Raw genomic sequence first — 17,955 nt, forward strand, 5'->3', positions numbered from 1 at the left:
GTGGTGGGTGACGTGAAGCCTGATTCTCTGCTATGACATGAATACAGATTCTGCGCTGACATAAGGCCAGATTCTCTGTTACGGGACCTCTCTCCTCTGCCTGGGCCTAAATGTGTGACAGTGGCCTGTTCCAGTGGTGGGTGACGTGAAGCCTGATTCTCTGCTATGACATGAAGACAGATTCTGCGCTGACATAAGGCCAGATTGTCTGTTACGGGACCGCTCTCCTCTGTCTGGGTGCCGGGGCCTAAATGTGTGACAGTGGCCTGTTCCAGTGGTGGGTGACGTGAAGCCTGATTCTCTGCTATGACATGAATACAGATTCTGCGCTGACATAAGGCCAGATTCTCTGTTACGGGACCTCTCTCCTCTGCCTGGGTCTAAATGTGTGACAGTGGCCTGTTCCAGTGGTGGGTGACGTGAAGCCTGATTCTCTGCTATGACATGAATACAGATTCTGCGCTGACATAAGGCCAGATTCTCTGTTACGGGACCTCTCTCCTCTGCCTGGGTGCCTGGGCCTAAATGTGTGACAGTGGCCTGTTCCAGTGGTGGGTGACGTGAAGCCTGATTCTCTGCTATGACATGAATACAGATTCTGCGCTGACATAAGGCCAGATTCTCTGTTACGGGACCTCTCTCCTCTGCCTGGGTGCCTGGGCCTAAATGTGTGACAGTGGCCTGTTCCAGTGGTGGGTGACGTGAAGCCTGATTCTCTGCTATGACATGAAGACAGATTCTGCGCTGACATAAGGCCAGATTCTCTGTTACGGGACCGCTCTCCTCTGTCTGGGTGCCGGGGCCTAAATGTGTGACAGTGGCCTGTTCCATTGGTGGGTGACGTGAAGCCTGATTCTCTGCTATGACATGAATACAGATTCTGCGCTGACATAAGGCCAGATTCTCTGTTACGGGACCTCTCTCCTCTGCCTGGGTGCCTGGGCCTAAATGTGTGACAGTGGCGGGTGACGTGAAGCCTGATTCTCTGCTATGACATGAATACAGATTCTGCGCTGACATAAGGCCAGATTCTCTGTTACGGGACCTCTCTCCTCTGCCTGGGCCTAAATGTGTGACAGTGGCCTGTTCCAGTGGTGGGTGACGTGAAGCCTGATTCTCTGCTATGACATGAAGACAGATTCTGCGCTGACATAAGGCCAGATTCTCTGTTACGGGACCGCTCTCCTCTGTCTGGGTGCCGGGGCCTAAATGTGTGACAGTGGCCTGTTCCAGTGGTGGGTGACATGAAGCCTGATTCTCTGCTATGACATGAATACAGATTCTGCGCTGACATAAGGCCAGATTCTCTGTTACGGGACCGCTCTCCTCTGTCTGGGTGCCGGGGCCTAAATGTGTGACAGTGGCCTGTTCCAGTGGTGGGTGACGTGAAGCCTGATTCTCTGCTATGACATGAAGACTGATTCTGCGCTGACATGAAGCCAGATTCTCTGCTATGGCATGAAGAGACTGATTCTCTGCTGACATGAAGCCAGATTCTTTGCTATGGCATGAAGAGACTGATTCTCTGCTGACGTGATGCCAGATTCTCTGCTATGGGACCTCTGTCCAATTGATATTGGTTCATTTTTATTTTTTTAATTTTAATTTTAATTCATTTCCCTATCCACATTTGTTTGCAGGGGATTTACCTACATGTTGCTGCCTTTTGCAGTCCTCTAGCTCTTTCCTGGGCTGTTTTACAGCCTTTTTAGTGCCCAAAAGTTCGGGTCCCCATTGACTTCAATGGGGTTCGGGTTCGGGACGAAGTTCGGATCGGGTTCGGATCCCGAACCCGAACATTTCCGGGAAGTTCGGCCGAACTTCTCGAACCCGAACATCCAGGTGTTCGCTCAACTCTATTTACGACCACATATGGGGTGTTTCTGTAAACTACAGAATCAGGGCAATAAATATTGTTTTGTTTGGCTGTTAACCCTTACTTTGTTACTGGGGGGAAAAAAAATAGATTAAAATGGAAAATCTGCCAAAAAAGTGAAATTCTGAAATTTCATCTACATTTTAGGTGGGCACAGATATGTTTTGATCAAAATGTATTAGCTAAGAGTCTCAGATTTTATCATTGGAGTGAGGGCTTAGTCCATATGTTAGGTTTGCATCTATTACTATAGTGCATTATTTTCTGTGACTTTATAAATGTAGCCATGTACATCCGCATATTTACTGTCATATCATGCAGGATGTTCTGTATCTTTTTTCCGTGATTTGTTATAGAAACACAGAATGTGTCGGCAGATAAGAAGCATTTGGCCCATCTAGTCTGCCCAATATACTGAATACTATGAATAGCCCCTGGCCCTATCTTATATGAAGGATGGCCTTATGCCTTTCCCATGCATGCTTAAACTCCTTCACTGTATTTGCAGCTACCACTTCAGCAGGAAGGCTATTCCATGCATCCACTACCAAGTAATACTTCCTGATATTACTTTTAAACCTTTGCCCCGCTAATTTAAAACGATGTCCTCTTGTAGCAGTTTTTCTTCTTTTAAATATTTTCTCCTCTTTTACCTTGTTGATTCCGTTTATGTATTTAAAAATTTCTATCATATCCCCTCTGTCTCGTCTTTCTTCCAAGCTATACATGTTAAGGACCTTTAATCTTTCCTGGTAAGTTTTATCCTGCAATCCATGTACCAGTTTAGTAGCTCTTCTCTGAACTCTCTCCAAAGTATCAATATCTTTCTGGAGATATGGTCTCCAGTACTGCGCACAATACTCCAAATGAGGTCTCACTAGTGCTCTGTAGAGCGGCATGAGCACCTCCCTCTTTCTACTGGTAATTCCTCTCCCTATACACCCAAGCATTCTGCTAGCATTTCCTGCTGCTCTATGACATTGTCTGTCTACCTTTTAAGTCTTCTGAAATAATGACCCCTAAATCCCTTTCCTCAGATACTGAGGTTAGGACTGCATCAATGATTTTATATTCTGCTCTTTGGTTTTTACGCCCCAGGTGCATTATCTTGCACTTATCAACATTCAATTTTAGTTGCCAGATTTTTGACCATTCCTCTAGTTTTCCTAAATCCTTTTCCATTTGGTGTATCCCTCCAGGAACATCAACCCTGTTACAAATCTTTGTGTCATCAGCAAAAAGACACACCTTACCAGAGGCCTTCTGCAATTTCGCTGATAAAGATATTAAACAATATGGGCGCCAGAACAGATCCCTGAGGTACCCCACTGGTAACAAGACCATGGTCTGAATATACTCCATTGACTACAACCCTCTGTCTGTCCCTCAGCCACTGCCTAATCCATTCAACAATATGGGAGTCCACGCACAAAGACTGCAATTTATTGATAAGCCTTCTATGTGGGACAGTATCAAAAGCCTTGCTAAAGTCCAGATAAGCGATGTCTACTGCACCCATGCTGTTTTTAATCTTTGTTCCACAATCCTCTCCTTAAGTATGGTTTCCATTAATTTCCCCACTATTTATGTCAGGCTTACTGGCCTATAGTTGCCCGATTCCTCCCTACCACCTTTCTTGTGAATGGGCACAACATTTGCCAATTTCCAATCTTCTGGGACGACTCCTGTTGCCAGTGATTGGTTAAATAAATCTGTTAATGGTTTTGCTAGTTCACCGCTAAGCTCTTTTAAATAGCTTTGGGTGTATCCCATCAGGCCCGTGACTTATTTGTATTCATTTTAGATAGCTGACTTAGAACCTCTTCCTCTGTAAAGACACATGCATCAAAAGATTCATTAGTCTTCCTTCCTAACTGAGGTCCTTTTCCTTTGTAAAAAACTGAACAGAAGTATTCATTGAGGCAGTCAGCTAGCTTTTTCTTCCATATAGCTTCCTTCCGTTTTTAATTTGGTAATTCCTTGTTTTTAATTTGGTAATTCCTTGTTTTAGTTTCCTTTTTTCGTTCAAGTATCTGAGGAATGTCTTATCGCCTTTTTTCACTGACTGAGCCAATTTCTCTTCTGCCTGTGCTTTAGAAGCTCTTATAACTTATTTGGCCTCTGCCTAATCTTATAAATTTGCCTGTCATCCTTTTTTTTTTATAAATTACTAAATGCTATTTTTGTTTTTAATGATTTTGGCCACTTCTGCTGAGTACCACAGTGGTCTCTTCCTTTTTTGCTTTTACTGACAAGCCTAATGCAATTTTCTGTTGCCTTCAATAGTGCCACTTTTAAGTAGTCCCATTTCTCCTGGACTCTATTGAAACTGTTCCAATCTGATAGGGACTCGTATACCACTAATCTACATTTTCCTTTAATTCTTGTGGAACACCTAAAGGGTTACCAAAGTTTGTAAAATCAGTTTTGAATACCTTGAGGGGTCTAGTTTCTTAAATAGGGCCAATTATGGGTGGTTTCTATTATGTAAGCTTCACAAAGTGACTTCAGACCTGAACTGGTCCTTAAAAAGTGGGTTTTGGAAATTCTGAAAAATTTTAAGATTTGCTTCTAAACGTTCTAACGTCCCAAAACAAGAAAGGTAATTTTCAAAATGATCCAAACATGAAGTAGACATATGGGGAATGTAATAACTATTTTTGGAGGCATTACTATATATTAATGTATAAAAGTATAGAAATTGAAATTTGCGGTAATTATTTTTATTTATAAATAAAATATTTTGACTCTATTTTACCACTGTCATGAAGTACAATATTCGCAGATGGTCCGATTGAGGCCGATGCCCATAAGTATCTATCGGGCATGCGTGGCAACTGACAGGATCGGGGAATGTAAGACCCGCCCAGCGCAGTGAATAATAATGAGCTGGGCGGCGCTAGGAAGCGACAGTTGAGGCGCGGCTGGGCAAGAAGGTAGGAGAAAAAAACACCCCTTAGGCATAAAGAAATGTGATTGACAGATCAATATAAAGTTGTTTTTACATGGTTTACAATGCAGACAGGGGGTACTCTATATCATTGGAATACACTTTAATAGATCTATGACTGCATAGGAATAACTAAATATGTTTATAGGGCCTGTCAGTGTCCCTTTAAGGTGAAAAATGGCAGGGTCCTTAAAGGGTTACCCGCTTTATTTATATTAATGACCTATCAATATCAGATCAGCGGGGTTCTGACACCAAGGACCCCGCTGATCAGCTCATACAAGCCCTGCCTTCTCTGCTCCATTTACCTGCTCGCCGCAGCAATTGCAGTGGTGAGCTTACAAGTATAGTGTCCCCATTCACTTCTATGGGACTGGCCTGTAGTCTTCACTTGGGACAGAACCATCCCATAGAAGTGAATGGGGCAGCACGGTGGCTCAGTGGTTAGCACTGGGTCCTTGCAGTGCTGGTGTCCTAGGTTCAAATCTGACATCTGCATGGAGTTTGTATGTTCTCCATGTGTTTGTGTGGGTTTCCTCTGGGTTCTCCGGTTTCCTCAGTACACTCCAAATACATACTGATGGGGAACTTAGATTGTGAGCCCATTGGGGACAGCGTGATGCTAATGTCTGTAAAGCACTGCGGAATATAGTGCCGCTATACAACTGCATAAAAAAAATAATAGTAAGCACACCACTGCAGTGAGCAGGTAAATGGAGCAGAGAAGTCAGTGCTCATATAAGTGCTACCTTCTCTATATACAGCTGATCAGCGGAGGTGCTGGGTCTCAGACCCCCTCCGATCTGAGATTTATGACCTATCCTGAGGATAGGTCAGATATGAATAAAGCAGACAACCCCTTCAACAGATAGCACACAGACCCATTCATTTCTATGGAGTCATGCACACATCTGCATTTCTTGTAGATCTGTGTGGCCATTATAAAACATGTCCTATCCCTGTCCATATTTGCAGACAAGAATTGGCGTGGCAATATGGAATGTACACAGAAGCCATCTGTATTTTCATTTATTTTTTTTTGCTTACCCAAACGGACACCGCAGTGTGCATGAGGCCTAATAAGATCAGAGGCAAATCGCAAAGTAAACCAGTATTTTCAGCGTTTATTAAATCTACAGTTTACAAATTTTCTCTTTTTTTAAAAAAGGTCACTCTTCAAAATAGGATATTTACATAAAAGTTTATTTGGTTTCCAGGAGAAAAAAAATAAAAAATTAAACCCCCCCACCCCCTTCCTTTCTACAAAAACCTGGCCTGGAACAGCCCCAGCAAGGGGCTTGATAATTAACCTGAGTTCATCCAAAATGCTCCCAATTTCAGGGGCATTTAAAGATCTACAAAATTTAAAAAAAAAAAAAAAAAAAACGTCAGGTATAAGGTTTTGTGTGTAAGTCGCCAAGATAAATATCTATAAAAACATAAATCACAATATGCTGAGAGGACATGGCTCCAGCCACACAGATCATACAACTTCAAGATGGATCAAGAACATTAGGATTTAACACCAACAGTCACTTTGCAGCCTTTTCCCCCAGTCTCGTCACTCATTTAGGAGTTCAGTTCTCTCTGCATTTCATTCATCTCCTTCATCTGCCAACAAAAAAAAAATTACAGGATGTTAGAAGTCACAACACCACATCTAGTCAGAGTAACCAATGCAGAGGAGAAATATACAACTCCCTTCCAATTGTATGTAGAGCCTCCATGCTTCTAATCAGGCTCTCTTGACCCTGCAATCCTCCGATCACATCCATAGTACTCTGCAATACTTAGTACTGCATTTTTGTTATGCGCATCAGTAATACACCGATTGGCAGCCTATTACATGCTGCTCTAAACCAGAATCAGGCATCCAGATTATGGGGTGCGAATTCTAGGTGGGTTTCAGGACCTGAACTCACAATTAGGGATGAGGGACTTGTGTTTTCAAGTTCGGTGTACAAGGTTCGGGTTATCTAAGAATTCTGTTACGGATTCCGCTAATAAGTTATGGTCGGTGGTAACGGAATTCTTAGATAACCCAAACTTCAAAACACAAGTCCGCTCAACACTAAGAATACATAGACCTATACTTCAAATTCTGAGGGCAATCCAGTCCCTGCCCCTCATTGCCCTATTAGAAATAGTAATAAGGCAATGAGGGGCAGGGACTGAACCCCCTTCAGAATTTCAAGCATATGTCTATGGGGGGTTTGAAGTCTATGGGAAGCTGCTGTGAGATGAATAAGCTGTGAACCGGTCTGTGTGTAATAAAAATATAATTATTTTTTTCTTCCACACACCAGCACAACCACCAACTCCCTGCTACACCTACATAACACAGGTTTAACCAGCAGTCAGCACCCTAGCAAGTCTCCCTCCCAGCCGTCAGCACCCTAGCAAGTCTCCCTCCCCCTCTGCATAAGAGATTAGAGAACAGTCATCTAGAGGGGGCAGTCTACTGCTTATGTCCCTCCAGCTCATGGAGTTTGTACTACCTTGCAGGCCAGTGGTCAGGAGGATAGAGCCGTGAAGCACCTTGCCAGGCCCCCTCTCACACACCGTGCTCTGCTGCTGTAGTGATACTAGGCAGGGGAAGCAGCAGCAGACAAAAGGATTTGGGAGCTGGCTGCAGGGCCAAGGAAGAAGGGAGACGTACTTCAATTGGAAAGGGGGCAGGGCAGGGGGCAGGGCAGATCAGCCTCCCTGGGCCCCATAGCAACTGCATGGTCTGCCGCTATGGGTGGTACGCCAGTGTCCTCATGCTGCTGCAAGTTCTGGTCAAAGGACCCATGGTTGGGCTGGGACAGATTCTTAATACAGCCTAGGGGCTCATGCACATAACCGTATGCATTTTGCAGGCCGCAAAAAATACGGACGACATCTGTGTGCATTCCATATTTTGTGGAACTGAACAGCTGGCCCCTAACAGTACTATCCTTGTCCGTAATGCGGACAATAGAACATGGTTTTATTTTTTGGCGGAACAGAAATACGGAAACAGAATGCACACAGTAACTTCCGTTTTTTTAATGCGGATTAATTGAAATGAATGGTCCCGCATATGGTCTGCAAAATAGGCTCTTGTACAGGGTATACTTGGGGAGCCATTGTTAGGAACCCTCCTGTCAATGCTTCCCATTGGCACCCTCAGCAGTCAGTCAATCTGAAGAGGCACTGTGGGCTTAGTGACTACAGACTATATAAAAATCACTTGATGCCATGGTCGATAGTGACCACAGCATCTAAAAAGGGTTAAACTGTGGAATCTGTTCCAGCAATTATACAGCCAACATCCTGCAAGTGACTGAACAGGCAAATAATTGTACAGTGGTTCACAGGACTATTCTGATGCACGGTGGATGGGAAGGGACTGTAGGCTGGACATGCGATTAGCCCCATGCAATACATAGGGCCAAGCTGCAAAAACCAGCCAAACACAAAAGTGGTACCATTTCTAGGGGCAATAAAACCCCTGAACTTGGTTTCGAGTGAACGCGATGCACTCAGATTGTGCACCAAACCGCACATAAATCATATTACTCCTGTAGACTAGGGGTGCCCAACATGGGGTCCTTCAGCTGTTGCAAAACTAAAAAAACTCCCAGCATGCCCAGAGAGCCTACAGCAAGGAATGGTGGAAGTTGTAGTTTTCCAACAGCTGGTTGAGCATCCCTGCTGTAGACTATGGCTGTAGCTCAAAGCTGCACCAAGTCACAGTGGAGCTCAAGGCATGAGGTAGGTCCATTCTAACCCCCACCTCAATGACCAAGCTAAAGACCTAATCATCATCATGTGAATTCTTAGCTTACACCCTCAACCTGCTTTGTCAGTGCATCAATCGTCTCTGGAAAAGATTATGGGGCGTTTATAGATATAGCATCTATATCTTACCTCAGCCTTTTCATATTTGCCCCTCTTTCTTCGTGTAATGATCTGTTAAAAAAAAAAAAATAGAATAAAAGTGAAATTATAAACTAATTATATATAAATACACATATATACACAGTCACGTCAATCATTCACATAAGGACCAGCAAGAGAGTTATCCAATATAAATGCAGCATGGTAGACTTCATTTCCAAGACCATCACCCCATAGAGACAATCCGTTCTCTAATGTCAAGGTTGAGATATTGGATGGTCCTCACTCAGCATTCCACAAATGTGCATGCTACAGAGGATTCTGGGACAATCATATACCATTGCACTCCACGACTCCATTAGTAGGCAATACTCACCAAGACCACTATTCCAGCAAGAATAGCGATAACCACCACGACGATGACAGCAATCACACCGGCAGTCAGGCGTTTCATAGACAGTTCATGAGGCTTCTCATCTATGTACATGATAAGGGGCTCCTGAACCAAGAAGTTCTTGCCATTGATGAGGATCTGAAACTTATTGTCAGCGTGCATGAGGCTGTCTCCCTTGATCTGCATATGAGAGCGGAGTAATGTTATATCATAGATCATGCCACAAACCCAGGGATAGTTTAATACTGCACCAACAACAGTAATACCAAATATCAGGACACTTACATCTTTTTCCATGTAGTAGCCAACATCTATGATGTCAACGTCATCTTTCCCTTTCTCTGTAGCATTTTGCATCAAGTCAATGTAGATGTAAGACTCCTCAAACTGTAGAAAATAAATAGTTGGACTTGTAATGTAGGTTCACATTGGCTTACAAATCATTTAAAGCCAAAGACTATGGACACATTTGACATGAAAAGTAATCTGGAATATCTTGTTATAAATCTCCATTTATTTCTAGTCTACCCAATATCCAGTTTGCAACATGCTTCTGGTTTTGCTTAAGGCCTTTTTCACACGAATGTGTGCGCCCCGTGGCCGTGCTGCGCCCCGCAATGCACGAACACCCACCGTGGGGCAGCGGATCACGGACCCATTCACTTTAATGGGTCTGCGATCCAGCTGTTCCGCAAAAAAGATAGGACATGTCCTATCTTTTTGCGGAACGGAAGTACTCCGTAGTGCTTCCGTATCTCCAGACCCATTGAAGTGAAAGGGTCCACATCCGTGATGCGGAATGCACACGGAACGGTGCCCATGTATTGCGGACCCACAAATGCAGTCCGCAATACGGCCACGGAGCGCACAGACGTTCGTGTGAAAGAAGCCTAAGTGAATGTGTCCCTTCCAATAATGGTGCATTCACATAAGTTTTGTTTTCTGTTCCTCTGATCCATCCGAACATAAAAAAAAAAAAAATAAGACTTTCCACTCTTCTGACAGATCAGAAGAAGAGAACACAGCACTGTGAATGCACCCTAATACATGCTGGTTCTGTGTGTCTAGAATGCTACTGCCTTCACTAGTACTCATTCTAGAAAGACTTCAAAGAGTTCAATTAACGTGCTGCATGATCTAACAAAGAAATGCAATGTACAACTTAAAGGGGGTATCTCACTTTAGCAAATAGCATTTAATATGTAGAGGAAGGTAATACAAGCCACTTCCTAACGTATTATCCATATTGCTTCCTTTTCTGGTTTCATTAATTTTTCCATCACATCATACACTGTTTCCATGGTTACAACCACCCAGCCATCCAGCAACAGTGGCCATGCTTGCCCACTACAGAAAACTTTTTTTTTTTACTATAGAGTGCAAGCACAACCACCAGTGATGGATTGCCATGTGGTTGTAACAATGGAAATGAGCAGTGTATAGTGTGATGGAAAAATGAAGCCAGCCAGCAAAGGAGGCAATATGGACAATCACAATACATTAGTAAGTGGCTTGTATTACTTTTTTCTACATGTTAAATGCCATTTGCTGAAGTCAGACAACCCCTTTAAGTCACAAATCACAGGTTTTGCAATTTATATGCCAATTTCTGGCATAGGAGGTCATAGTTAATGATGACCCTCCAAAGTGTCTAGAGCAGTTAGAAGCTGGTAGCTTCTAGGCTACCTATTCTTATTGGCTGGCCTGCACAACAGCAGTAATTACTCCAACTGTATACAAAAGGTAGATCGAGCTACTCAGCATGTGTGACCACTGGGACCAACACTTTAGGTGGATGTTCAGAGAGGCAATCAAATCAGCAGCGAGTACTATGAAATGTGTAACAGCAATATCTAAAAACAGGTACATAAATTTTAATTGAAGATTGTTCTGTTTTGCAAGGTCTTACAAATGCGCAATATTGACTTGTGGGACAACCTTTTCATTTCCATACCGATGTCTACTGCTCATCAGGGAATCTCTTCTCCCTTGCGCTGACAAGGATGCTAAGAAGTTTACAATTTCTCCCTTCTGCAGAGTCTACTGTGGACTCAACCCTGCATGATCCAAAGACTTGGATGCTTTCCTCCCTCACCACACACTGATCTGCCATGTACAGGCTACTTCTCCTACTGGTATCAAATACCGAGTAAATGGAGGAGGAGAGCAAATGGTGGGTTTGGTCAAGTTAGTGTATGGACACTTCTAAACATAAACGACAACAAAGTGTCAATAGCAAACATCTTACCTCAATATTTTTGATGTAGTTATTAGACAGATTATACCGAGTTATAATCAGGTTTCTCAGTGCCCTGTTACAAAGAACGAAATAAAGTTTGAATATCATTGAAACATGTTCACACACCTTTTTATAGTGTGGAGCTGAACATAAAAAAAAAACAAAAAAAACAACAACTTACGCTGCCACTTGTTCATTGGGCACACTATCAGTGTTATTACGCTTCATTTGAACAATTACCCAGCTGTAAAAAAATAAAAAATATATATATTTATGTTAAAGTTAGCACAACTGCTATTGTGATTAATAGTAGAGAGGAAGAAAACTTAAGCCAAGCATAATTTTTTTTTTTTGGGGGGGGGGGGGGGGGTGTATGGAGGGGGGACACACACTCATCACTGTGCATATGCCTAGTGGACTGGCAACATATCTACCCAGTAAAACTAAGAGGTGCCAAGACTTGTATGATAACCATGCCAAGTATAGCACGTTGGTTTAACCAGTCTCCATTAGTGATGGCATGCGCCAGGAGTTGTACCACAAAGGGATGATACTTACTAAGTCCTAACAAGCTCCGCACAAGTCTTTGTCTCCTTGTCTCCTTTTTCGGTTCGTCTAACACCAGCGGAGTTAACACACCAGCAGCTCTGTGTACCATTGCACTGCCTTGCTTTAAAGGTACCATTTTCTTCACAGTCAGGATTGTAGAGGCCATCGTTGTCAATGAGGGCACCTGCAGGTTTCGGTCTTCTTCCAGCTTTAGTGCCAATGCTCTCTTTCTTCATTAAAAAACATTTTGGAATCACTGCAAAATGCATACATCGTAAGTTGGCATTTTAATTCTTTGCTTAAAGGGGGCATCCTGAAAAAGATAATTATGGTCTATTCTCAGGACAGATGTCCCTCACATTTGCAGGAGTCCCATTGATCAGCTGTTTCAGGAAGCTGCTGCACTCACCGGAGCTCTGGTGAGCGCTATGGCCTCCTGGCAGCTTACCAAGCCCAGCGCCACACACTGCAAAGCAGCTCCGCTTGGTAATGCAGCTCAGCCTCATTGACTTGAATGGGACCGAACTGCAACTAGGCCACGTGACCGATGCATGGTCACGTCACTGGCCTAGGAAGAGGCAGTAGCACTCATGGAGCGCCTTGGCCTCTTCTAACAGCTGATCTGTGGGGATCCTGGGAGTCAGACCCCCACAGATCTGATATTGATGACCCACCTTGAGGATAGGTCTTCAATATCTTCATAGCTGCCAACTGTCTCGAATTTGCTGGGACTGTCCATGATTTTCAGAGACAGTGCGGGCAAATTTGCACAGTCCTGGGCTAATTCAAACCCCACCCACTAATGGGCGATTCTGGGTGGGTCATATATGCCCCGATTTTACCAACTGTTGGTAAGCATGTATCTTTTCCCAGAAAACCATTTTAAAGCAATCCTCTTTTCAGCTGCAGATCTGTATATTCCTGGGCTCCTCTTCTGTCATTCATTTCTCAGACTACATGATGCATACATGCTCTTGGATTGGTCAGACTCGGCACTCATGTGAGCAGTGCTAGCCAATCCAAAGGAAGCGCCTTGGACTGCCAGATACACAGTGTGCATCAGGTAGTCTGAGAAGCGGTGCGGCCATCTTAGATGTTGGAAGAGGAGTCTGGGAATTGGTGATCTGATGAAGAAGAGGAGGTCACCAGGTCAGTGTGCCGTTCATTCCTCCATTTAATATGAATTTTCTTGAACCAGAGGGTTGCTGTGACTGACTGCAAATGACTAAAAAAGTTCTGACTTCATAAGTGCTAAAACTCAAATATTGGGGCTAAAAGATTGAGACAAAAAACCCCAAAAGGTTCATTTTAATCCCCAGACTCCGTAGTTTAAGGTTATACCGGTTTGTGTTCGTGTAAAGAAAGCATGATGACAATCTGCAGGGGCGCAACTACCATAGCGGCAGACCATGCGACTGCTATGGGGCCCAGGGCAAGAAGGGGCCCAGTTAGGATCATCCACTCTTCAACTGGGGGTGAAAATTTGGTATGTGTGGGGGGCCTGGTTTGATCCTTGCCATGGGGCCCTTACTTCTCTATGTACACCACTGACAATCTGTATAGACTTCTAGCCTTCCAGACATACTTTGGGTAGGATACAATGTATCAACAGCCCCCAATCCAGATCTTTAAACATAGGTCACCTACAGAAATAGGTCTATTATTATAACACTACTTACACCTATAAATAATAAAATGTGCTCTGCAAGGTTTGCCGCTTTAGCTTATATATAAGGCACAAGACTTACATTTATTGCAGTTCGCCTCCTTTACATCTGGACCTATCTGAATGGTGCACGAGCAGGGTTGGCCACCAGCAGCGTCACATTTGCCATCAAAAAGTGTGTTGCATTTGCAGCCTGTAGAGGAAAGGAATGCATCATCCTAAAGTGAACCAATTTTATATAATATATATATTAGTTCCTTGCCATCTTCAAGGTTTATCAGGTACAGGTGCTTATACACCAACTGCAAAGCACTGCTCACAGTCAGCGGTCTACTGAACTGAAGAAGCAAGGTATATTAGGAAGTAGCACAAGTTCAGAAGCCTCCTACCGATGTCTTACATTAATGAAGCTCTTGTGGGCAGCATGTGACCAATACAAGTCATTTATCTATAACTTATTCATTTAGCAAGCAGATCTGTTGAAAATGGCAAGGAATGAAAACTTACTCAATCCGAGCCTAGACCTTATCATAACGTTTTAAACGCACCAAATAAAACCCACACAAATTAGCGTATTGTTGGCTGAACTCCATGAGAACAGAGGGTCTGGACAAGTCTGATGTGTATGGGAAGCTCCCAACATTCCTTTAAGGCCTCATGCACACAGCCGATGGTCGGCTGTTGCGTGAATTGGGGACCGCAATTTCTGTGACGGATCCAGAGCCATTCAACTTGAATGGGTCCGTCCCACAAAATAGTAGTGCATGCATTACTTTTTTTGCGGGGCAGAAACACGAACAGAAACCCTACTGCTTCCGTGCCTCCGTTCCACACCAACCTTCCGGATTGCGGACCCATTCAAGTGAATAGGTCCACCTCCGTGATGCGGGGTGTACACAGCCAGGGCCCGCTGTTTGCAGGCTGCAATACGGGTCACGGCCGTGTGCATGAGTCCTGACCGACTGTCAGGGGAGATAAGGATCAGGTGAACTGAATTTTCTCACCTGATCCTTTTGTCCTCCCAGGAGATACGTCCCCAATCAGGGGTGTCTTTTGTCCCCCATTCACACATACATGCTTAGCTGATCCAAACCTGTATGACTATACGGCTTCTGAATGTGTATAGCCAGCCTTAAAGGGTTGTGCAGTACCATTAATGACCTATGCCCAGGATAGATCATCATCATCATATCGGCAGGGATCAGTAGCGGAGCTAGTAATCCGACAGTCTAGTCAGTCAGTGTAATGACGGTACATACCGGCCAACTGTACCTGGTTTTGCTCACAATCAGTGTGCAGTTCTGACATGCTTTTGGGAATGCTGTTTTTTAGTGTAAATAGCTGAAATTAAATCCCTTCCCCCTATGCAAAACACCAGGGTTTAATGAGGCTGCTAAATTGAAAACGGCATCCTGAATGCATGTCAGACCTGCACCGAGTGCCAGCACCCTCACCGAACAAACACTGAAATGGGAACCAAACAATGACCCCCAACAAGCCAACCATCCCTTTAACATGTAAACCTCAACCAACGTAGAAATAACCTAGACGCTACAGTCAGTCCAAAAAGACTGAAACCCTGCAGTCCGAAAGCCACAGCATAAAAGGGATACACCCCCACAAGCTGATCCCAATGCCACCGATCACAAGATGAATCCCACTGTCCATGGAGAAGCCACCGACCACTGACAGAAATCACTTCGTATCAGTTGATATCTCCATCTATGGTCTTTACTATCCTGGTTAGGCTACTTTCACACTTGCGGCAGCAGGCTGCTCCAGCGGGGGAACAGCCTGCCGGATCTGTGCTAATGCTTGCCCACCGTGCCATCGCAAGTCAGCTCCGGCCCCATTCACTTTAATGGGGGCAGGCTGGATGTCAGCCATAGCACGGCAAACAAGCAGAGAGGTGGCTGGACAAAAACCGCAGTGTGCTGTAGTTTTTGGCCGGCCGCCTCTCAGCAGGTTTGTCATAATGCAGCCAGGCCTCCATTTATAGTGAATGGGGCCGGAGCGAACTTCTGATGGCACGGTGCGCTAGCATTAGCCCTCCAGAACAGCCTGCCAGACCCTGCTGTCGCAAGTGTGAAAGAAGGCTTACACAAATAGTAGTAGGACCCCAAACTAGAGATTAAGGGTGCACCAACCTGGATGGCACGGTGCACATGCACAACTACTATAAGAACGGCCATATCTGCCAGATTATTAGACTGGATATAAATGACAGTCTGTACAGCCCTACTGCATAGGTTGGCTCATTGCTTATGGTTAGTGTTGAGCGAACTTGAAAACACAAGGTTTGGGTCACCTAAGAATTCGGTTATGGATTCTGCTACCACGGACCATAAATGGTCCGTGGTAGCAGAATCCATCATTGAAGTCTTAGATAACTTGAAAACACAAGGTTTGGGTCACCTAAGAATTCGGTTATGGATTCTGCTACCACGGACCATAAATGGTCCGTGGTAGCAGAATCCATCATTGAAGTCTTAGATAACTTGAAAACACAAGTTAACTCATCCCTACTTATGGTTAAAACTACTCTATCCACAAAATGTGACCCTTTACATCATATGATTTTAACATATATACATAGTAGGGGGCATTAGGCGCATTTGTGCAAAGTGAAAACTGCACGCCAGTGTCATCGGTTTTGTGACTAGTTCCTTAATAGGTGACTCTTGCACCATCTTCAGATGTAGGGAACAAAAACGAATAAAAATACATCCCAAAATATGGACCTATTTAGGGCAGCACCTATATTGTACAGGTAGTGCATTATATATACACACCCCATCTCTATGCAGGCACCAGTCACAGGGAAAGCATCACCTGAGCCCCCCACCCCCACAGGAGTCATAACAAAAGACAAGTCTCCACGATACTCCAGCCACTCCCTGGGACGTCACACAGGTGTAGGCAGGGAGAGAAGAAGGCCACCAGGCCCTCCTCCTCCCCCCTCAGGGAGCACAACCCAGCGCCATATTGTATGGGAGCGGCACCTCATGCACCGAGACCTGAGCGGGAAGATGCCCTCAATAATGCATACCTATACTATTAAATACCATCCAGACAATGGAAGAGCTAAGGCACCACACCCAGTATCTTTATCAGCAGCCGCCTGCAGATAAACCAGTCTCACACACGTCCTTATCTGGCATGTCTTATCATTGATTATACAGCCAGGGTGAACATGAAGCCTACACACACTCAGGGAAAACACAAACTGCCCCTTTGAGGTTTGCTAGGACCAGTGTGTAAGGCGGCAAACCAGTAAGTGCAACAAAAGACAAGCCATAGCAATGGTTTAGAGTCTTTAGGCCATCAGATGCTGGAAAACAAACTCCCAACAGCAGGGCAGGCTGGGAGTTGTAGTTAAAGCCACAAATAGCAAAAGCACAGACTACCTTTTTCCCCCATAGTTTGGGCAGAGCCACCTGCTACCCTCTGGCTGAATTAGTTAGCCATTGTATTGAAGGCTGGTAAATGATACAAGGATACAGTCAATCATACAACTATTTAGTGCAATGCTGGTTAGAAAAACAATCCATCCTCAGATATAAGGGCACTACAACACCCATCAGACTTGTCCTACATGCTAATGGGGTCCTCTAGGCTGGGGCTGGTTTCCAGATCATTGGAATCTCACTTGCTACATTGTATCAGGTCCAATGTTCTAAAGGAAATCAAGCTGGATACATTGTCTATCCCTGAGCCCACCACAAAGAAGGGGCTTCAGAGCCAAGAACTAGACTATTAAAACCCAAAGAAAGAGCCTCTAGATGCTGGAGAACTTGCAGAAGAGACTCACCTGGATCCTGTGCCTGGGAGAAAAGTATACAGCAGAACAGGGCAACTCCAAGGCTCAGCACAGCAGAAGCCTTCATCTTGCTGGACACCTCTGATTTGAGAACTTCCTTTAAGGTCTGATTCCCCCCCGAGTTAGTTCAAGTCTTCACCTCAGTCACTTCCTACCCCCTCCTCCTTATACCAGGTCAGACCGGTTGGACAGGTCCCTCCCAGAATCACAAGGACGAAACTTGCTCTGGTTACACCTGGATACTCTTCAGCAAACCCCTCCCCCACCGAAACCAGTACTCTGGGCTCACAGACAAGATCTTCAGTGCTTGAGGAAGTTCAGACTCTGGGATCCAATTATAAGACCCAGGAGCCAAGAGCGATCTGGTGCCCAAAGTGATCAGAGAGCAAACCTCAGGTCCTCCTGCAGGTGAGTGAGTTATATAGATGGGTGCAGTGACGTCACGGGTCACCTGGATGAAACTAGGAGTGGTGACTCACCTGGAGCAGGAAGGTGGGAAGTCCTCTGCCTCACCAGGACACACTATGAGCTCATGATCCTCCCACCTCAGAATGAAACCGTCTCTAGGTTCTCCCCACAGACTGCTGAAACTTATTA

The 17,955-nt window shown here is 44.5% G+C and overlaps 1 protein-coding gene across 1 annotated transcript; it reads right to left on the reverse strand.

Annotated features, from left to right (window-relative positions):
- Window positions 1-5,925: 5,925 nt before the first annotated feature.
- EPCAM (epithelial cell adhesion molecule) lies at window positions 5,926-17,727 on the reverse strand. The gene is made up of 9 exons (XM_040430307.1): window positions 17,350-17,727; window positions 13,621-13,731; window positions 11,882-12,128; window positions 11,505-11,567; window positions 11,333-11,396; window positions 9,370-9,471; window positions 9,067-9,264; window positions 8,721-8,762; window positions 5,926-6,437 (listed from the first exon to the last, which is right to left on the reverse strand). The coding sequence occupies exons 1-9, from the start codon at window positions 17,423-17,425 to the stop codon at window positions 6,396-6,398; spliced, it is 945 nt and encodes a 314-aa protein (XP_040286241.1). The 5' UTR covers window positions 17,426-17,727; the 3' UTR covers window positions 5,926-6,395.
- Window positions 17,728-17,955: the final 228 nt, after the last annotated feature.

This window comes from Bufo bufo, chromosome 4 (assembly GCF_905171765.1).
Source record: "Bufo bufo chromosome 4, aBufBuf1.1, whole genome shotgun sequence".
Lineage (NCBI taxonomy): Eukaryota > Metazoa > Chordata > Amphibia > Anura > Bufonidae > Bufo > Bufo bufo.